Source organism: Mobula birostris, chromosome 21, assembly GCF_030028105.1.
Source record: "Mobula birostris isolate sMobBir1 chromosome 21, sMobBir1.hap1, whole genome shotgun sequence".
Taxonomy (NCBI): Eukaryota; Metazoa; Chordata; class Chondrichthyes; order Myliobatiformes; family Myliobatidae; genus Mobula; species Mobula birostris.
Window position 1 is genome coordinate 1937635 of NC_092390.1, and position 23075 is coordinate 1960709.

A 23075-nucleotide genomic window follows, 5' to 3' on the forward strand; every position below is an offset into this window, starting at 1 on the left:
CTCCTGTCAGCTTCAACAAGGCTGGCCATTCACTTCTGACTTCTCTCATTAACAGGATGTTTTTACCCACAGAACTGCTGCTCACTGGATTTTTTTTGTTTATTGCACCATTCTCTGTAAACTCTAGAGAAAATCACAGAGAGCAGCAGTTTCTGAGATATTCAAACCACCCCGTCTGGCACCAACAATCATTCCACAGTCAGGGTCACTTCGATCACATTTCTACCACATTCTGATGTTTAGTCTGAATAACAACTGAACCTGTTGACCGTGTCTGCATGCTTTTATGCATTGTCACCATCAAACATGCCCATATGGCTTGGCAGAACAAAACAGAACACATCAATACTGAACATAACAAACATCAAAACAAGCCTCTTTCCGCCCTCCTTCCCTCCCCCCACCCACCCATACACTCGGATCGTCCTCCAACTCCAGAACAGCCTCCAGGCCTTGAGTCTCTAGTCTCCAATATCCAGGCTTTGGCCATCAAGTTTTGAAATCTGGACTTCCAATTGACCTTCAGGCTTGGATCTTCAGTATCGACCCCTGGACTTCAGTGAGTCTTCCAAGGGAAGAATGATTTTTGAACTAGGTAACATAGGGGCCCTGACACTTTGAGATAAAGAAGGGAAGGGAAACCATGGAAGACTAATTTCCTGAGGCTAATGGAAGAACAATTGGAATTATCCTTACATCACTCTAATCATTAAATCATTAAATAAAATGTTTATTAAATTCATATCTGTTTGCTGATATAATTTCCTAAATTATAATTTTGTCACGTTTACAGTTTTTTTAAAGAGCTTCTGTTGCTTCTAATAAATTATACAGAAATGTAAAATAATCAATAATCTGATTTTAAATCCAACAATATGTTACCCAGACATAAATTAATTACCCATATGAAATGGTCCAAATAAAATTTCTCCATCAAACCAATACATTTAATCACTATCACAGTTATTAGAAACTAGAAATTCCCTGAATATGATTGGCCTGATCAATGAAGATTAAGGATAAAGGCATCTTTCCAAAGTATCACAATAAATCAGAGGAACTATTTCTCTCTGTCCTTCTTTCTGTCTTTTTCACCCTTTCTTGGCCTGGTGTGTTATTCCAGCTCCACGTTCTGAAGCAATCCTTAAGAATTAGGCCTTAGAGACTCTAAAGCTGAATCTTAATTGGCTGTTTCAGGAAGGATTGGACTCTTTAGTTTCGAACTGTGGCATGATCCCAACTTCTTCCTCCATTCCAGGATTGCCATCTCTTTCACCTTCCTTCAGGCTTTCTTCAGCCAGCTGTGATAGGTATTTCTGTGATGAAAAGAAACTTTCTTTATAAGTGTGAATTAATCTTCATTCAAAAGATCCACAAAGATTGAATAATTGATTTTTATAATTGAAAATTGCCCAAATAGTACAAATGACAAAAAACGATTACTTGAGAATTTTTACATTCTTCATTATTTTGCATTCTTCTTTATGCTTTCATTCAAAGAAAATATGTAAACACTTTAAAATATTTCCTCTTGATTTAAACATAATCTGTAGATGAACCTGCCAAAATTAACACTACAAAGTGCAAGATTTCATGCAGAACAAAGTAAAGCATTCACATTTTCAAGACAAAAATTAAAGTATATTTAAAGGATTTCAAAACAGAAATATTTGCAGTTATAGAAGTGATTCAACTGGAATGTTAACTCTGACTTTCTCACCATAGATGCTGCCTGAGCTTTAGTTCCAGAATTTTCTGTTTTTTTAAAAATTATGTTTCGAGCATCTGCAGTATTTTATTTAGATTTGCATTTATATAGCACATTACAAGCATCTTGAAGAGTTTTACAGAACTTAATGTTACTCTTTTGGATTTCTAGAATGGACTTCTCAGTTTAGCTACACAATGCTAATCCTACAATGGAAATGAGAGCAATAGTTCACAAATCTCATGGGTGAGGGTGGAGCTAGGAAAATATTTAGAAACATAGACATAGAAAATAGGTGCAGGAGTAGGCCATTCGGCCCTTCGAGCCTGCACCGCCATTTATTATGATCATGGCTGATCATCCAACTCAGAACCCCGCCCCAGCCTTCCCTCCATACCCCCTGACCCCCGTAGCCACAAGGGCCATATCTAACTCCCTCTTAAATATAGCCAATGAACTGGCCTCAACTGTTTCCTGTGGCAGAGAATTCCACAGATTCACCACTCTCTGTGTGAAGAAGTTTTTCCTAATCTCGGTCCTAAAAGGCTTCCCCTCTATCCTCAAATTGTGACCCCTCGTTCTGGACTTCCCCAACATCGGGAACAATCTTCCTGCATCTAGCCTGTCCAATCCCTTTAGGATCTTATATGTTTCAATCAGATCCCCCCTCAATCTTCTAAATTCCAACGGGTACAAGCCCAGTTCATCCAGTCTTTCTTCATATGAAAGTCCTGCCATCCCAGGAATCAATCTGGTGAACCTTCTTTGTACTCCCTCTATGGCAAGGATGTCTTTCCTCAGATTAGGGGACCAAAACTGCACACAATACTCCAGGTGTGGTCTCACCAAGGCCTTGTACAACTGCAGTAGTACCTCCCTGCTCCTGTACTCGAATCCTCTCGCTATAAATGCCAGCATACCATTCGCCTTTTTCACCGCCTGCTGTACCTGCATGCCCACTTTCAATGACTGGTGTATAATGACACCCAGGTCTCGTTGCACCTCCCCTTTTCCTAATCGGCTACCATTCAGATAATAATCTGTTTTCCTATTTTTGCCACCAAAGTGGATAACTTCACATTTATCCACATTAAATTGCATCTGCCATGAATTTGCCCACTCACCCAACCTATCCAAGTCACCCTGCATCCTCTTAGCATCCTCCTCACAGCTAACACTGCCACCCAGCTTTGTGTCATCTGCAAACTTGGAGATGCTGCATTTAATTCCCTCATCCAAGTCATTAATATATATTGTAAACAACTGGGGTCCCAGCACTGAGCCTTGCGGTACCCCACTAGTCACCGCCTGCCATTCTGAAAAGGTCCCGTTTATTCCCACTCTTTGCTTCCTGTCTGCTAACCAACTCTCCACCCACACCAATATCTTACCCCCAATACCGTGTGCTTTAAGTTTGCACACTAATCTCCTGTGTGGGACCTTGTCAAAAGCCTTCTGAAAATCCAAATATACCACATCCACTGGTTCTCCCCTATCCACTCTACTAGTTACATCCTCAAAAAATTCTATGAGATTCATCAGACATGATTTTTCTTTCACAAATCCATGCTGACTTTGTCCGATCATTTCACCGCTTTCCAAATGTGCTGTTATCACATCCTTGATAACTGACTCCAGCAGTTTCCCCACCACCGACGTTAGGCTAACCGGTCTATAATTCCCCGGTTTCTCTCTCCCTCCTTCTTTAAAAAGTGGAGTTACATTAGCCACCCTCCAATCCTCAGGAACTAGTCCAGAATCTAACGAGTTTTGAAAAATTATCACTAATGCATCCACTATTTCTTGGGCTACTTCCTTAAGCACCCTGGGATGCAGACCATCTGGCCCTGGGGATTTATCTGCCTTTAATCCCTTCAATTTACCTAACACCACTTCCCTACTAACATGTATTTCGCTCAGTTCCTCCATCTCACTGGAACCTCTGTCCCCTACTATTTCTGGAAGATTATTTATGTCCTCCTTAGTGAAGACAGAACCAAAGTAATTATTCAATTGGTCTGCCATGTCCTTGCTCCCCATAATCAATTCACCTGTTTCTGTCTGCAGGGGACCTACATTTGTTTTTACCAGTCTTTTCCTTTTTACATATCTATAAAAGCTTTTACAGTCCGTTTTTATGTTCCCTGCCAGTTTTCTCTCATAATCTTTTTTCCCCTTCCTAATTAAGCCCTTTGTCCTCCTCTGCTGAACTCTGAATTTCTCCCAGTCCTCAGGTGAGCCACTTTCTCTGGCTAATTTGTATGCTTCTTCTTTGGAATTGATACTATCCCTACATAGGTCTTACAGAATTCTACTGCTATGGACTGCTATTATCTACAGTATAATACTACAAAATATCCTTATGTAGAACAGTACTACAACAGATAGACGCTATAATCCTAGTCACCCATAGAGTACAACATAATAAAACATGAAACAAAAAAAATTCTGAATAAAACAAAAGTAAATAAAATAATACCTTAGCAACCTAGACAAAATGCTGGAAGAACTCAGAAGGTCAGGCAGCATCTGTGGAAATGAATAAGCAAGCAACGTCTGTGGAAATGAATAAGCAAGCAACGTCTGAGGAAGGGTTTCGACCTGAAACATCAACAGTTTATTCATTACCATGGACACTGCCTAATCTGCTGTATTTCTCCAGCATTTTGTGTGGGCTACTTTGGATTTCCAGCATCTGCAGAATCTCTTGTGTTTATGATCTGCAGAATCATTTGTCTAAAACATAAAATCATAGCAGTAGAATTGAAATAGTTAATTAATAATTAATTAGTATTTAAATGAGTAGAAGTCAGCATTATGAATGTACATCAGATCTGTGTTAGGTGTTGCAAGAGTGAATCTGAGTTCAGAATGCTGTGAGCAGCAAGGGAGAGGTAACCACTGTTGAGTAGTTGCCTCTGTGAGCTTTTCGATTGGTACTTATGACTTTACTGTTTTCAGTACATTCCTACTTGGGTCAAATTAGCCAGACCACAGGTATCGTTAGTTAAAATCAGGTCTTGTAACCACCCATATTCCTTCTGCTTCCCACCGTTTTAATGTGCTGTAGCTGGGCATCAAGTACCTTGACCAGGCCAGTTGAGTTTTGTTGAAGAGCCAATTTCTTGGAAATACTGGACCAAGAATCATAGGGCAAGAATACAGAATGAAGGATTACAAATTCAAAAATCTTTGCATCACAGGGAGAAGGCATTAATAAATTTTCACTGTACTTTGAACTGGTAAATTTTAGTGGTTCACTAACAAGGCGTGGAAGTCACCTTCTCATATTATGTTTTTATATTATTTAATCAAGAAGGACTAAACTGACTGGTTCTTTTTTTCTCTTAAGAAAAGGCAGTTGAGAAGTGACCTGATTGAGGTCTTTGATTCAGAGGGAGTGTGTGGGGAAGAGGTCAGTAATATAAGACAGTCACCAAGAAAGGTCCTGATGAAGGGTCTCGGCCTGAAGTATCGATTGTTGATTCCCATCCATAGATGCTGCCTGGCCTGCTGAGTTTCTCCAGCATTTTGTGTGCATTACCAAGAAATTCATCAGGGTTTTCAAAAGAAATATTGTACCCAATCTGCACCATACTACAACAATGAGTGGTTAAAACAAATAGCATTGATGTGTTCAAGGCAGGGGTTCACAACCTTTTTAGTGCCATAGACCCCTATCAATAACTGAGGGGTCCATGGACCCCAGGTTGGAAACCCCTGATTTAAGGAGAGGTTGGGAATGCATTTTAAGAAAAATGGCTATAATGATAGATTCAAATGATAAGATAGGAACCTGGCATAACATGGGCCTGTTCCTGCACAGCATCTCTCATTTAATACCTTAAAAATGTCAGCTGACATTTGTTCCTTCTGAGATAAAAATAACAACTTCTACAAACCACTACAGCTAGCAGATTAGCCCTGTTAATTAACTGAACCTAGCCAGGGTGGCACTATAAGACCATAAGGCATAGGAGCAGAATTAGGCCACTTGGCCCATTATTTTCCCTCTCAACCCCAATATTCCCTTCACCCTGTAGTCTTTGACACTCTTACTAATCAAGAACCTATCAACCTCCGCTTTAAATATACCCAATTACTTGGACCCATCATTACCTGTGGCAATGAATTCCACAGATTCATCACCCTCTAGCAAAAGAAATTCCTCCTCATCTCTGTCCTAAAGATATCTTTGTATTTTGAGTCTGTGCTCTCCAGTCCTAGACCCTCCCACTATTGGAAACATCCCCTCCACTGTCCACTCTAGTCCAAGTTCAAGTTCAGGGTTACTGTCATCTGACTAATTCATTGGGGCATATATATTAATTGCAACACATTAGGACTCGTACATTTTGGCACAATTATAAGGCTGCCCCAATTAGCCAAAGTTTCATGGAAATAGTTAAAATGATATAAAAATACAAAATTCCCTCAATCTCCTCAGAAAGTGTAGATACTGCTGTGCCTTCATGTCTAATGAGGAGGTGTTTGGGGTCCAGGTTAGATTGTCCATTATGTGCACACGAAGGAACTTTGTGCTCTTCACTCTCTCCAGCAGAGCCATTGATGTGCAATGGAGATTGGGTGCCCTGCTCCTCACTCATGCCCACAATCACCTCTCTTGTCTTGTCCATGGTGGGATTTGGATTATTGTTCTCACACCATTTAACAAGCTTCTATCAATATACAGTGACATAGCAAGTGGGTGGTGCCATCTGACATCTCCATATACAGATGAGATTGGTGTGAACACTCCAAGAATTGGCTTGGATGATGGACCAAATTTCCTCTTTTTGCACTGTGGAGCAACACGAGAATGATGCTCACCCATTGATTCTGATTCAATCTGAGTCACCTTTCTAAATGTGGACACTGTCCAGCACTTTTAGCCATCTATTTATATTTTAACATGTATTGTGTGCCTGCAGTTATGCAAGTACAGGGCTGGTTGAAGTCAGCAGTTTTTCAACTGATGAAGTGTTGATTTTGGTCTCTGTGTACATCCTCAAGCCCTTAGTTCGACCCTTTACTAAATTCAGTATTGTGCCTTTCTGGGCTAGTTAGTGAATATATTGGAGAATCAATTGGTCTTGTATTTCCTGTATTCAGCATCAGAGTCAGGTTTAATATCATTCACATATGTCATGAAATTTGTTTTTTTTGCGGCAATAGTACGGTGTAATCCATAAAAAAAAATTTACAATTACATACAGATTAAGTGAAATAAGTAGTGCAAAAGGAGAACAAAAATAGTAAGGTAGTGTTCATTGTCCATTCAGAAACCTGATGGGGCAGGGGAAGAAGCTGTTTCTAAAATGTATTGAATTTTTCACAAGTAACTCATTTTTTTTAATATAATTTTTATTGAATTTTCAAAATGAATACATGAAAAGATAGTGTCTACCCTCCTCCCTCCCCTTAACCCTCCCCCCCCATATATAGTCCTACCTAAAAAAGAAGAAGAAAAAAAAAGAAGAAAGAAGAACCGCCTGGGTGTTGGAAGGTTTCCACATGCTCCATGGAGTTCAAAATAAATTTGGTATACTTATTCGTTACTTTCCCCAAGGGACCAAGATCTTTATTGGAGCACTTAAATATGCCATCCTATCTTTTGTAAATAAGGGCGCCCAATAGTCAGAAATGTTACATATTTATCTCTTAAATTATAAGTAATTTTTTCAAGTGGAACAGAACTAGCCATTTCATTATTCCAACGATTCATACTTAAACACGAATCAGATTTCCAAGTAACTGCTATAGTCTTCTTAGCTACTGCCAATGCAATTTTCATAAATTCTTTCTGATATTTATTCAATTTAAGTTTCGGCTTTATCTCTTCAATATCACCTAATAGAAATAATACAGTAACTCATCTTGATACTTTTCTCCACAACATTTGTATTTGTCCCAGCTTTCTGAGCTCCAGCTATAGAACTAACACATTCCAGACTTAACCAGTAATTCAATAACTTTCAGGTTGTACTGTTTCATCTGAAGTTTGGATGCACTAAATCGTTAGAGATTTCCAGTCCAGCTGAAGTGCTGCAGGCATTACGAAAGCAGCTAAAAATTCCTGATCTTTTTAAAGCTCATCTGAGTGCCAAACTCACAAATAGTAGAACTTATTCTGAATTCATTTCACCTAATAACTGCCAAGAGGAGCATTTCAGTGGCCTGTTTTAATTGGTTTATTTTAGATGCATTTGTCCACATTATCCCTAACAGAAGTTTACAGGTTTTTAAAACAGAAGATGTTCTGAATTGATTGGAATCATAATGGAACCAAATTTTTGCATGAAGTGTGACTGAGTTTCCTGCTATTTTGAAGCATATTAATGTTTTTAAAAACTGTAAAAGCAGTAAAATTAATTTAAGATTCTGTTGCAGTTCTTCACCAGATCTTAATTCAAATCTTTGATGTCAACTATTCATTTTTGTCCCATTTGAACTGATACAACAATATGATCTTTTTTTAAAATATGATTTTGTGAAATCATTCAGGAAGTAACCCTAGCCTGTGAAAGGACCATAATTCAAGTACACAGTGGAAGTGAGAGTTGGGGCTATGCTTTTTACAGAAGATTTCAGTTCAATATCCCTTAAAATGTAGCAATCATATGTTTGACTGCTTTTGCAGTTTAATATTTAACATTTTGTGTGTTATTCACTCGTTGTTTGTGCTTGGCGTTGGGTGTTTGATGTTTTCGTTGAACGGGTTCCATGGCATTTCTTTGTTTCGTGGATGTCTGCAGGAAGACGAATCTCAGGCTTGTATACTGCATATTTTGATAATAAATGTACTTTGAGCTTTGAACTTTTGAAATTTCCAATGGTAATATGTATCAGCTGGGAATGGATAGGTGTGGTAAGGGGTCCAGGTGTGAATGGCTAATGGGCCTAAATCTCCCTGGAAAAATGAAGCAAATATTTTCAGGGCTAATAATTATTTGTACTTACTGAAAGCCCTAGCTCCACAAATTGCCCCTGAAATAAAAAGTGATTGAAGCTTGGGTTCATTTGCTAAGCACCTTATCACCACCTACAACTAATTGCATTCTGAATCTTCCTTTTAGTCCTCACAGATTAATTACAAGGCTGATTTCCAGCTGAATGTACAGCTTCTTCCAAAGCAGTTGGACACCGTTTGCCAGATTGGCATCTAAATCTAAAGGATTAATCTAGCACAAGTAAATCCTTCATCACTAGCACATACTAAAAGGTTTCCTGATGGAAAATTCATTTGAGTGGTATAAGAAATTACAGCAATAATTTCTGTTTTGAACATTGTACGTGTTTTGAACATTCCTACCAAGCAGCTAGATTTCAGCAGCCTTTCCTGGTAAACTCATTTCCCTGTTCTTAAAGGCTAGATCATTAGATTAAACAAATGCTGGCAAAATCATCAAATATTTGCAGCTTTCACCATGAATTTACCTCTCCCTCCTCTGGTCAACCTCAGCTTTAGAAGGTAAGCAGTCACATTGCCTGAATTTTCTCATATTTGAATTGAAGTTTAGTCATAATAATAATTTATTGCTCTTGTACATCCGCTTTTCCAATTTCAATGGATTTCTAATATCTTTATTCAGCCAGAGCAACCTAAAATTACTGGGAAAACCCCACACCCACTCTTCAACCTCTATAAATTCTGTTTAAATATTTATGGCATTTGTTCTATAGCATTGCAGTTTATCTTTCAGAACACTCCTCGGTAACCCTGTTCAGCTAAACCTTTATTTGCAAGTGGACATTTTGAGATTTGAATCAGATCAAAGCATTCAGATAGATGTTCTGAAATTCACATTTATACCAAGAATTCATTTGCTTTGCAATATATCCATACCAGTACAGATCTGATAAGAGCTTGTATAGTAAATGAATTTTATTTTTGTATAGTTTAGTGACTAAATTACTAAAGTTTTGAAAAGAATCTCTTCACTAATCTTGTTATGCTTTCTTTGATCTTTGATTTTAAATTCCAACTTATGTTGGTGTAAATCCAGTACAAGGGAATACTGCTCTGAGGATTTTTTTTACTATGTTTGGTATATCTCCAAATTTAAAGGTTGGAGAAGTTACAAAATGTTCAAGGTTGTTGTATTTTCTGTAAGTTCTGTAAAATAACTCAGTAGCCCAATTGGAAAGCACCTTAAAAGATGCAGTGATGTCAGTTAAACAGTTACAGTGTATAGGAAACTTGTTACCCATTGGTAAATTGGTATATTATTATCACATAAACCAAGGTAGTGCGAAAAACTTGGTCTTGCATATTATCCATATGTTCTAGGTTATTTCATTACAACTGTATATTGAGGTAGTATAAAGGAAAATAATAACAGAATGCAGAATAAAATAATAGTTACAGAGAAAGTGCAGTGCAGATAGTCAATAAGGTGAGAGGTCATAGTGTGGTAGGTCGTGAGGTCAAGAGACCATCTTATTCCGGAGGCCCAGTCAGCGGCGGGAGCAGAGTACAGTGAATTAAATTAAAGTATAGAAGGAACAAGCCGGGCAGAATTGTTGGGAGTAGGCTAGTGGTGAGAGTGGGAGTGTCAGACTTTGTCTCAAAAGAGGCTTGGGCCTGGAAGAGGCGTTGGCTCTGGGTAAGGTTCCCTTTTTTTTCTTTTACTGTACCTAGTGTTGTAACTGGCCGTTGTGTGTTCTTCATGCCGAATGTTGGAGTCCTGGGAGACCCAAAATCTCCCAGGGAACTACATCTGCGTGAAGTGCATCTGGCTCCTTGAAGACCATGTTAGGGATCTGGAGCAGCGGCTGGATGACCTTCAGCTTGTATGGGAGAATGAGAAATAATCCATCAGAGTTACAGGCAAGTAGTCACCCCAAAGTTGCAGGAGGCGAGCAGTTGGGTGACCGTCAAGAGATATGGAAATGTGAATAGGCAGTTAGTGCAAAGCACCCCTGTAGCCATTCCCCTTAATGATAAGTAGAACATTTCAGATACTGTTGTGAGAATAACCTCCCAGGTGAATGCCACGGAGACTGGGTTACTGGCAGAGAGCAGGGTCTGTGGTGCAGAAGGGAAGCGGGGGAAGAAGGGAGCGGTAGTGATAGGTGACCCAATAGTCAGGGAAACAGACAGGAGGTTCTGTTGACGTGAATGGGACACCCGAATATTATGTTACCTCCCAGGTCCCAGGGTCAGGGACGTCTCAGATCGCATCCACAGCATTTTGGAGGGAGAGGGCGAGCAGCCAGATGTCTTGGTACATATTGGTACCAATGACATAGGAAGGAAAAGCAAAGAGGTCCTGAAGAGAGCTAGGCAGAAAGCTGAGAAGCAGGTCCTCCAGGGTAGTAATTTCTGGATGACCACCTGTGCCATGTGCTAGTGAGGGTAGAACTAGGATAATTTAGCAGTTTAATGCGTGGCTGAGAAGCTGAGGCACGGGGTAGGGCTTCAGGTTTTTGGATCATTGGGATCTCTTCTGGGGGAGGTATGAGCTGTACAAAAGTGACGGATTGCAGCTGAACCTGAGGGGGACCAGTATGCTCACGGGCAGGTTTGTTAGAGCTATTGGGGAGGGTGTAACTAATTTGCCAGTCGGGGTGGGAATCAGAATAGGATAGGATGGATAGTAAAAAAGCAAAGGTAACATGCAGTCAGGTTTGCAAACACGAGAAGATCTGCAGATGCTGGAAATTCAAACAACAAACACAAAATGTTGGTGGGACACAGCAGGCCAGGCAGCATCTATAGGAAGAAGTACAGTCGATGTTTCGGGCCGAGACCCTTCGTCAGGACTAAATGAAAGAAGAGATAGAAAGAAATATGAAAGTGAGAGGGAGAGCGGGGATCCGAAATGATAGGAGAAGACAGGAGGGGGAGGGATGAAGCTAAGAGCTGGAAAGTTGATTGGCAAAAGGGATACAGAGTTGGAGAAGGGGGAGGATCATGGGACGGGAGGCCTAGGGAGAAAGAAAGGGGGAGAGGAGCCCAGAGGAAGATGGAGAGCAGGCAAGGAGTGATTGTGAGAGGAACAGAGAGAGAAAAAAAATAAGGGGGGAATAATAAATAAATAAGGGATGGGGTGAGAAGGGGAGGAGGGGCATTAACGGAAGTTAGAGAAGTCAATGTTCATACCACCAGGTTGGAGGCTACACAGACGGAATATAAGGTGTTGTTCCTCCAACCTGAGTGTGGCTTCATCTTGACAGTAGAGGAGGCCATGGATTGACATATCAGAATGGGAATGGGACGTGGAATTAAAATGTGTGGCCACTGGGAGATCCTGCTTTCTCTAGTGGACAGAGCGTAGGTGTTCAGTGAAACGGTCTCTCAGTCTGCGTCGGGTCTCACCAATATATAGAAGGCCACACTGGGAGCACCAGACGCAGTATATCACCCCAGCCGACTCACAGGTGAAGTGTCGCCTCACCTGGAAGGACTGTCTGGGGCCCTGAATGGTGGTGAGGGAGGAAGTTTAGGGTCTCGGCCCGAAACGTTGACTGTACTTCTTCCTATAGATGCTGCCCAGCCTACTGCGTTCCACCAGCAATTTGTGTGTGATGCAGTCAGACTGTCAGGGAAGGCAGGCAGATGATAGGATGAAATTGCAGTCAATGAGGTGAGTATTAGTGCATTAGGGATTCAGAATCAAAAGAGGTAGCAAACACAGTACTCAAAGTGTTATATCTCAATGCATGGAGTATAAGAAATGAAGTGTATGATCTTGTTGCATTATTACAGATTGTCAGGTATGATGTTGTGGCCATCACTGAATCGTGGCCGAAGGATGGTTGTAGTTGGGAGCTGAATGTCCAAGGTTACATGTTGTATTGGAGAGATAGGAAGGTTGGCAGAGGGGGTGGCGTGGCTCTGCTGGTAAAGAATGACATCAAGTCAGTAGAGAGACTGGAAAATGTTGAATCCTTGCAGGTTGAGTTAAGAAACTGCAAGGGTTAAAGGACCATGATGGCAGTTATATACAGGTCTCCCAACAGTAAGCTGGGATGTGAACCACAGATTACAACAGGAAATAGAAAAGGGGTGTCAAAAGGGCAATGCTATGATAATCATGGGAGATTTCAACATGCAGGTCAATTGGCAAAATCAGGTTGGCAATGGATCTCAAGAGAGTGAGTCTGTTGAATGCTTATGAGATAGCTTTTTGGAGCAGTTTGTCGTTGAGCTTACTAGAGGATCAGCTATACTGTATTGGGTGCTATGTAATGAACAGAAGGTGATTAGGAAGTTTAAGGTAAAAGAACCCTTAGGAACCAGTGATCACAATATGACTGAGTTCAACTTGAAATTTGAAGGGGAGAATGTGAAGTCTGATGTAGCAGTACTTCAGGGGAGTAAAGGAAATTACAGTGATATGAGAGGGGAATTCGCCCAAGTAAATTGGAAGGAGCTGATGTCAGGGATGACAGCAGAGCAGCAATGGCGTGAGTTTCTTGGAAAAATGAGGAAAGTACGGGACAGATGTTTTCCAAGAATGAAGAAATACTCAAATGGCAAAATAGTACAACCGTGGCTGACAAGGGAAGTCAAACCTAATGTAAAAACAAAAGAGAGGGCACACAACAAAGCAAAAGTTAGTGGGAAGATAGAGGATTGGGAAGCTTTTAAAACCCAACAGAGAGTAACTCAAAGAATAATTAGAAGGGAAAAGATGAAATATGAAAGCACGCTAGCAAACAATATCACAGTGAATAGTAAAAGCTTTTTCAAATATGTAAAAAATAAAAGAGATGAGAGTGGATATAGAACCACTAGAAAATGAGGCTGGAGAAATAATAATGGGGCACAAAGAGATGGCAGATGAACTAAATGAGTATTTTGCACCTTCTTCATTGTGGAAGACACTAGCAGTGTGCCAGATGTTGTAGTGTTTGAAGGAAGGGAAGTGGGTGCAATTACTATTACAAGGGAGAAGGTGTTCAAAAAGCTGAAAGACCTAAGGTATCTAAATCACCTGGACCAGAGGAACTGCTCCCTAGGGTTCAGAAAGAAGTAGTGTTAGAGATTGTGGTGGCATTAGTAATGACCTATCAAAAATCATTGGAATCTGGCATGGTGCCAGAGGTCTGGAAAATTGCAAATGTCATTCCACTCTTTAAGAAGGGAGGAAGGCAGCAGAAAAGGAAATTATAGACCAGTTATCCTGACCTCAGTGGTTGTAAAGATGTGAAGTCAATTGTTAAGGATGAGGTTATGGAGTACTTGGTGACACAGGACAAGATAGTACAAAGTCAGCATGGTTTCCTTCAGGGAAAATCCTGCCTGACGAACCTGTTAGAATTCTTTGAGGAGATTGCAAGTAGGATAGATCAAGGGGATGCCGTGAATATTGTACATTTGGACTTTCAGAAGGCCTTTGGCAAGGTGCCGCACATGAGACTGCTTATCCAGTTAAGAACCCATGGTATTACAGAAAAGTTAATAGCATGGTTAGAGCATTGGCTAATTGGTAGGAGGAAGCAAGTGGGAATAAAAGGATCCTTGTTTGGTTGGCTGCCAGTGACTAGTGGTGTTCCGCAGGGGTTGATGTTGGAACCACTTCTTTTTATGCTGTATGTCAATGATTTAGATGATGGAATAGATGGCTCTGTTGCCAAGTTTGCAGATGATATGAAGATTGGTGGAGGGGCAGGTAGTGTTGTGAAGACAGCTAGGCTGTAGAAGAACTTAGACAGATTAGGAGAATGGGGAAGAAAGTGGCAAATGAAACACAATGCTGGAAAATGCATGGTCATGCACTTTGGTAGTATAAATAAATGTGCAGACTATTTTCTAAACAGGGAGAAAATCCAAAAATCTGAGATGCAAAGGGACTTGAAGGTGTCCTCATACACAACACCCTAAAGGTTAACTTGCAGGTTGAGTTGGTGGTGAGGAAGGCAAATGCCATTTCAAGAGGGCTTGAATACAAGAGCATGGATGTGTTGCTGAGGCTTTATAAGGCACTGGTGAGGCCCCACCTTGACTATTGTGAATACTTTTGGGCTCCTCATCTTAGAAAAGATGTGCTGACATTGGAGAGAGTTCAGAAGAGGTTCACAATGATGATTCTGGGAAAGAAAGGGTTATCATATGACGAATGTTTGATGATTCTGAGTCTGTACTCGCTAGAATTTAGAAGGATGAGGAAGATTGCATTGAATCCTTCTGCGTTTTGAAAGGCCCAGACAGAGTAGATGTGGAAAGGATGTTTCCCATGGTGGGGGAGTCTAGGACAAGAGGGCACAGCCTCAGAATGGAGGGGTGTTCACATAAAACAGAGATGTGGAAAAACTTCTTTAGCCAGAGAGTGGTGAATTACCATGCATTTCGATTTTTTACAGTTGATGGTTAGACCAAAATCGGCACTTGTTTGTACCACTTTGTCTAGGAGGATTTGTAGGTCTTCTGTAGCACTTGCTATTAGGGTGGCATCGTCTGCATATCTTATATTGTTGATGTTAACACCTCCAATTTTTATCCCATCTAGGTCTTCTATTTCTCTGAGAATCATTTCACTATAGATATTAAATAATTCCAGTGAGGCAACGCATGCCTGTCTAACTCCTCTTTGAATTTTAGTCCAACTGCTTATATTATCATCAATTTTTACCGCCGCCATTAGATTCCAATATAAATTTTGAAGCAGTTGTTGGTCCCTTCCGTCTATGTTTAGTTTAGTGAGAATTTGAAATAATATTTTATTTTGCACTTCGTCGAATGCTTTAGGGAAATCAATAAAACATAAAAAGACATCATTTTGATATTCAATTGCTCTTTCTGAAAGCATTCATAGTATGAAAATTGCGTTCCTAGTTCCTCTATCCTCACTAAATCCATATTGCAGTTTAGAAGTTTCTGGTCTTAACTTGTTTTTAATTAGACTCAGAACAATTCTCAACAAAATCTTATTATGTGACTCATAAGACTGATTGTTCTATAATTCTCACAGTCGATAGTTCCAGGAATTTTTGGCAGAGTTATAAATACTGATTTCAAGAGATCATCAGGCAATACACAAGACCCACATATGCCATTAAACAGATCAAAAGGAATATCTATGCCCAGATCTTCTAGGGCTTATTTCATTTCCACTGAAATTTCATCAGGTCCAGTGGCTTTACCATGTTTCATGCTTTTCATTGCTTTAGTTATTTCTTCTTTGGTAATAGGTAGGCCAGAATTAGAGTGTTTAATAACTGGGGGTTCCCCTCTATCTTCAAAAAGCTGCTCTATATACTGAATCCACCTCTCACATACTTTATCTGGTTCTGTTAGTATGGATCCGTCTGCTGATCTTATGCATCCTGTAGAGGAGGTTTTCTTAATTCCAGTAATTTCCTTAATTTTCTTGTGCATTTCTTTGCTGTTGTTAATATGGCCTTCTGCTTCATTGCATTTTTGATTCAGCCATTCTTCCTTTGCAATATTGCACAATTGTTTGGTCTGTCTGTCTAGCTCTCTGTATTGCATTTCATTATTCTTCACTAACCTTCTTTGTTCCACCAGATCTAGAATTTCTTGGGTTATCCCCCCCTTGTTGGTGTGTTGGATTTCTTGTACTGGGATTACCTCCTCTGCTGATTGCTGTATAGCATATTTAAATCTGTCCCAAATAGGTGTTGTTTTGTTTTCGTTGAGGTGTTCTTCTACAGCTGTTTTGAATTGTTGCTTAAGTATGCTATCATTTTTAAGTTCTCCCAACATATACTTCTTTCTCTTTTTTTCACGTTTCAGTTTCTTTAATTTTGTTTTGATGGTAGCTATTACTGGATGGTGATCTGAACCACAGTCTGCTCCTGGGTAGGCTGTAGAATTTGTGGTATTATTTCTAAAGCGTTCATTGATGGTAATGAAATCTATTTGATTCCTTGTTCTATCTCCAGGGCTAATCCAAGTACACAATCTACGTGGATGGTTTTTATACCAAGTATTGATGATTACTTGGTTGTTTCTGACACAGCAATCAGTAAACCTTTCTCCATTTTCATTTTTCTCCCTTAATCCAAAAGGTCCTATGATGTTATCAACCTTTTCCTGTCCAACTTTGGAGTTAAAATCTCCCATGACTAGTTTTATATCCTGAGATTTACATTGCTCATAAGCACTGTTGAGATCTTCATAAAACTTGTCAATATCTTCTTCATCCGCAACATTTGTTGGCGCATAGGGTTGGATTATGCTTATGTTAAAAGGGTTACCCCTTAATTTAACTAAAAGCAGCCGGTCGGATATCACTCAATATCCCATAGGACATTTTGATAATTTATTACCACGGGCAGCTGTGGAGGCCGAGTTGTTGGGTGTATTTAAGGCAGAGCCTGATGAGTTCTTGAATGGACATGGCATCAAAGGTTACAGGGAGAAGGCTGGGGAATAGGGTTGAGGAAGGGAAAAAATGATCAGCCATGATTGAATGGCGGAGTAGATTCGATAGGCCAAATGGCCTAATTCTGCTCCTATGTCTTATGGTCTTATCGTACTTGGAGACTGTTCAGTAGCCTCATAACAGGGGGATAGAAGCTGTCCTTGAGCCTGGTGGCACATACTTTCAGGCTTTTATATGGTCTCCCTGATGAGAGGGTGGACAATTAAATAACTAAAGGGTTGATGGTGCAACATGTCGCAGGTTGGTAACAGAGAATGAAGGGAATCAGGAAGAGATGTACATGCAGAATAGCTATCTGGAGTTAGCAGAGCAATTGAGTAATATTGGAAGCGTGATACCTCTGACAAACACATAATGCATTCAGAAGGGACCATTTCCTTTGGCTGCTCTGATTCACTCTGCTGTCATTGTAACACCTTCTCGCCATTTCCCATGACACTTTTCCCAGCAGTGCAGGAAAATCAACAGCTACTCTACGCTTTTATCTCTTTTCACCACAGCATCCAGGGACCTTGAATTTCATTCCAGGTGAGCCTTCAAATCCTTTTGTTCTCTGGATCTGGAGTACCTGGTGCTGCTGTGTAGACCTTTCTGTCTGCCCAGGGAGTTCACATCTGTTATTATCACAGCTATGTATATTCCGCTGCAGGCTCTCAATGAACTGTATGGGACCATCAGCACCCTGGAGACTGTACAGCCGGAAGCTGCTTTCATTGCTGCTGGTGACTTCAATAGAGCGTCACAGACTAAAGTCTCTCTGAAGTTTTGTCAACACATCCGGGTGAGCACACGGGGAGATAGCAGACTTGACCACTGCTACCCACCCTTCTGCAACACTAAAAAAGTGCTCCTCCGTCTGCCGTTTGGAAAATCAGATCACTCCTCTATCTTGCTGCTGCCGAGGTACAGGCAGATGCTGAAAGAAGAGGCAGCCATAGTTAAAACTGACCAATCAGCCTCCATGCTACAGGACCGCTTTGATGACGTCAGCTGGAATGTCTTGCATGATGAGGAGTCTCCGAGTTCATGGAAGGGGTCACAAGCTTCATCCAGAAGTGCTTTGAAGATGTTGTCTCCTAGAAATCGGTTAGGGTCTACCCAAACCAGAAACCCTGGATCAACAGTTCCATACGAACAGCACCTATCACGCGCCACAGAACCTCCATCACCGGTAATCAGCAGGAGCTCAAGAAATGCAGCTATGATCTGTGCAAAGTCATCAAGGCAGCAAAACGACAATACAGGGACAAGATCCAGACACAACTTTCCACCAACAGCACACGCAGCTTATGGGAAGGTCTGCACACCATTGCAAACTTCAAAGCTAAGCACAGTAGTGCTGCCAACTTTGCTGCCTCTCTCCCAGAAGAGCTAAATCTTTTTTACGTTCAGTTTGATGTCGCCAACACTGAGCCCCTGAGGAGAGCCACTGAAGCGACCTGCACATTGGTCATCTCTGAGGCTGAAGTACGCAGGTGTTTCCAACGAGTGGACAGTCGCAAGGCTGCGGGACCGGACGGCACCCCAGGGCGGGTAGTCAGGATGTGTGTGGCACAACTGGCAGGTGTGTTTACAGACATTTTTAATCTCTCCCTCTTCCAGTGTAGAGTGCCCTCCTGCTTCAAAACATCCACCATTGTCCCTGTACCTAAAAAGGTAACATGTCTGAATGACTGGCATCCTGTCACACTCACCTCAATAATAAGCAAATGCTTTGAGAGGCCAGTCAAGGATTATCTGCAGCTTGCTACCACCCAAACTGGACCCCCTACAATTCACCTACTGACACAACTGATCACAGACGACGCAATAGCCACAGCTCTACACACCGACCTTACACATCTGGAGAAGAAGGATGCTTATGTGAGAATGCTGTTCTTGCACTACAGTTCAGCATTCAACACCATAATTCCCTCCAGGCTTGATAAGAAGTTCAGAGACCTCGGCCTTGACCCTACCTTGTGTAGCTGGATCCTGGACTTCCTGTCAGATCGCCAGCAGGTGGTAAGAGTGGGCTCCCACACCTCTGACCCTCAACACAGGAGCCCATCAGGGCTGTGCACTAAGTCCCCTCCTTTACTGCCTGTATATCCATGACTGTATCTCCACCCACAGCTCCATCTGCTAATTAAATTTGCTGACAACACTACATTGATTGGCCTAATTTCAAATAATAACAAGGCAGCCTACAGAGAAGAAGTCTTCACCCTGACACAGTGAACAACCTCTCCCTCAATGTCACAAAAACAAAGGAGCTGGTTGTAGACTGCAGGAGGAATGGAGACAGGCTAGCCTCTATTGACATCAATGGATTTAGGGTTGAGAGGGTGAACAGCTTTAAGTTCCTCGGCATACACATCACCAAGGATCTCACGTGGTCTGTACATACTGGCTGTGTGGTGAAAAAAGCACAACAGCACCTCTTTCACCTCAGACAATTGAGGAAGTTTGGTATGGGCCCCCAGATCCTACAAAATTTCTATACGGGTGCAATTGAGAGCATCCTGACTGGCTGCATCACTGCCTGGTATGGGAACTGTACTTCCCTCCATCACAGGACTCTATAGAGAGTGATGCGGACAGCCCAGCACATCTGTAGACGTAAACTTCCCACTATTCAGGATATTTGCAAAGACAGGTGTGTAAAAAGGGCCTGAAAGATCATTGGGGACCCGAGTCACCCCAACCACAAACTGTTCCAGCTGCTACCATCTGGAAAATGATACTGCAGCTTAAAAGCCAGGACCAACAGGCTCCGGGACAGCTTCTTCCATCAGGCCATCAGACTGATTAATTCATGCTGATACATTGTATTTCTATGTTATATTTATTACAAATTACTATAAATTGCACATTGCATACTTAGACGGAGATGTAATGTAAAGATCTCTACTCCTCGTGCATATGAAGGATGTAGGTAATAAAATCAATTCAATTCAATGTACTTTGTTGTACTTCACTTGTATTCCCATCAATTTAGTGTGCTGACCTTGATGCTCACAATGTGGTCCCCTCCCTACTTGTTCTGCAGAACATGCTGTTGTGTGAGACTTCCAGATAATCAGCATTTCTTGCATGTTTCTTTCAGATTTCCAGCAGTTGTATCATATTTCTCTTTAGTTCCATCCCTTCCTCATCCCTTTCTCTGCATCTTGTTTAACCATTGCCAGTTTTGTTAGGAATCAGCAACTTTAAAACTCAACTGTTTTTCTCCCTTGACAAAAACAATGAGCTGTTGAGCATTTTCAACATTTTTATTTCAGCTTTCCAGTATTTGGAAAAAGATTTCACCATTAAAGCTGGGAGTAGCTGTGCTGCCTCATCGCTGAGTTTGATCATCAGCCTCATTTCATTATAACATCTGCTCTTTTATCTCCTTCCTTTTATCCAGGAACTCTGTCATTCCATCCAGTTGAAGTGGCCATCCAATTGTAGTAATTCCACTTTAACATATTGATAGGGACAGTGGAAATCCACATAAAAACACTGTGATAATGGAATCCACCACATTCTTTGCAGCAAAACCAAGGTTGAGCAATTAATACCACTTCTTCACCATACATAACGTAAAATCAGGCAACACTTATTTCACTTACCTGCAGGTTCTTATAATGGACTGGACTTCGGCAATGACTGGTTTTTGCAGCTTCCTCCGTAATGTAAAAGAGGCCACAGAGCTTGCAGTAAAATCCAGTTCTAGCTTCTACAAACTCAACACCTGAAAAAATGAGTGCGCACCAGTTACCAAGGTAGAAGAAACACAGATTCTCAAGTATCTGGATTACTCAATCACAGAAATTAATACAGTAGTCCCATTTCATCTAACTTTGAAGGGTTGGAAGGAACTTTGGCTCTGCTTAACTCATTTCATCCAAGTTAATTATTTTGCAGGAAAACTACTTTAAAATATATCTTTCCTCAACATTAATCCTTCATACAGAATATGGATTAATTTCAAGTTTTATGGCTGATCTTGACCGAAGTATGGCATACATTTCACACTCCTGATCTACAGAGAGAAAACTTCCAGGATAATGGAGGTGTAGGACATGGATTATGCTTTGCTGTAACCATGTAAACCGGGACTTCACTCAAAGAATGGATGCTTGGGTGGGGTACCTATTAGAATCCATCACACTCAAGAAAAGGGTGGAGAGTAAACTGGAGACAAATAATTTCAGATAGAATTAGTGATCCAGGAATTTAACACATCCATTCAGTGATCTTTGGGCGTGGACCACAAGCTCCCTCTGTTCCTCCAGACTGCTAAGAATTCTAACATTAACACTGTACTCTGCCTACAAGTTGGACTTTCCAAAGTATACGACTTCACACTTTCCTGAATTGAACTCCATCAGCAAGATCTGTATCCTATCAAAGTCCCATTGTAACCTATGACAACCATACACTATCCAAAACTTTCCAAAAGGGGGTTGAAATGTCAGAACAACATCGTGGGCTGAAGGATTCATACCATGTTGTACTGTTCTACTGTATGCTTCCACAGTACATGAATAAGGTTGTTTCAATCTTATTTACAGGGTGTGAAGAATACAATGCAAGTTTGTTCCATAAATTGATACAAAAAATCGGTTAAGGCAAGTAGACATTTTCAAAAGGAAATGACCAATAGATGGGACTACCAAGAAAAGGTGAAAAGCGAAGATGAGACAGAGGAGAGCCGAGTGAAGACTAAACACCAGCACTGATTAATGGGATTGAATGGCTTATTTCTGCATGGTTTATGTTAAATGTAATTTTACATAAATTGACTTAATTTTGTTTGTGTGTTTATAAAGCCCGAAAGAATAGCTGGATTAGGAAAATGTTATAATATATACCATGACCGGTCACACTATATCTGCATTATTCTACACTGACATGAATTTTATTTGGATTTGTAATAGTTCACCAATTACAGATTTAACTGTTGTCAGCTCCTAAAATTTATATTAGTCAAACAAACCTGCTATAAAACAAGAATTATCTTGACAGCTCCATAGTACTTACCTAGAGGAATACTAAGATTAGAGAAGACATTGTTGTGCTTCCATGGCAACTGCGTTTGTTGTATATGAGGGGGTTGCTGATTTCTTCCACCTGATTCTTGCATTGGTTGGCTTAGGTTTTCTGCATTAAAATATTAAATATCAGCACAAATATTCCTCAAGCATTCTGTTCTGTCACTGGATCATAATGAGGCAGTTAAGTGGTGCCAGATAAAAAGAGATGTTTGAAATAAAAATTAAATTAACTTCTGTTAATGATTTTAACCCTATTATGAATTAAACTATTAAAAATGGTAAGATAAAATCATATAGTCAATATATGCTGAAAATAATAAGATTCTCCTCATATGAGATGGTTCATTTGGCATGAAACTAGCATTCTTTCATATCTCGTACTGGTTATCCAAGCCAATCATTTGGCTGTTATGTTAAAAATTTAATCCCCTGTGGCTCAGGAGAACTTTTTTTATTTCCACAAATGTATCTTGGAAGTGTTACAAGGGAAACCAAGCACAATGGATCTTAAGTGTGACGTTAGTGGGAAGGCATACAGGAGTGAGATAGATTGGCTGTTTGAAATGTGTTGTAACAACAACCTCACACTCAATGTCAGCAAGTCTGGGGAACTGATTATGGACTCTAGGAAGGAGGAGTTGGGAAAACACACACCAGTCCTCATTGAGGAGTCCACAATGGAAAGAATGAACAGCTTCAACTTCCTGGGTGTCAATATCTCCGAAGTTCTATCCTGAGCTCAACAATCATGAAGAAGCTACACCATCGGTTGAGAGCGTTCTGACTGGTTGCATCACAGCTTGGTATGGATGCTCCAATGCCCAGGATCACAAAACCGCAGAGGGCTGTAGAATCAGGCACCTCGGTCAGTGAGGACATCAACAAAAGGACCCTCACCAACCGTACAAGCACTCTTCTCATTACTGCCATTGGGGAGGTGATACAGGAGCCTGAAGGTCCACAGTCAATAATTTAGGTGCAGTTTCT

At 40.7% G+C, this 23075-nt stretch overlaps 1 protein-coding gene across 1 annotated transcript in view; it reads right to left on the reverse strand.

The window, feature by feature from the left end:
* Positions 1–421: 421 nt before the first annotated feature.
* Positions 422–23075, reverse strand: part of rbm20 (RNA binding motif protein 20) — a 330139-nt gene continuing 307485 nt past the window's right edge. The window contains exons 12-14 of the mRNA XM_072239839.1: positions 22075–22194; positions 20661–20782; positions 422–1316 (exon numbers count right to left, since the gene is read on the reverse strand). Of these exons, the coding sequence (XP_072095940.1) occupies positions 1194–1316; positions 20661–20782; positions 22075–22194 (365 nt within the window). The 3' untranslated portion in view covers positions 422–1193. The remainder of the gene's footprint in view (positions 1317–20660; positions 20783–22074; positions 22195–23075) is intronic.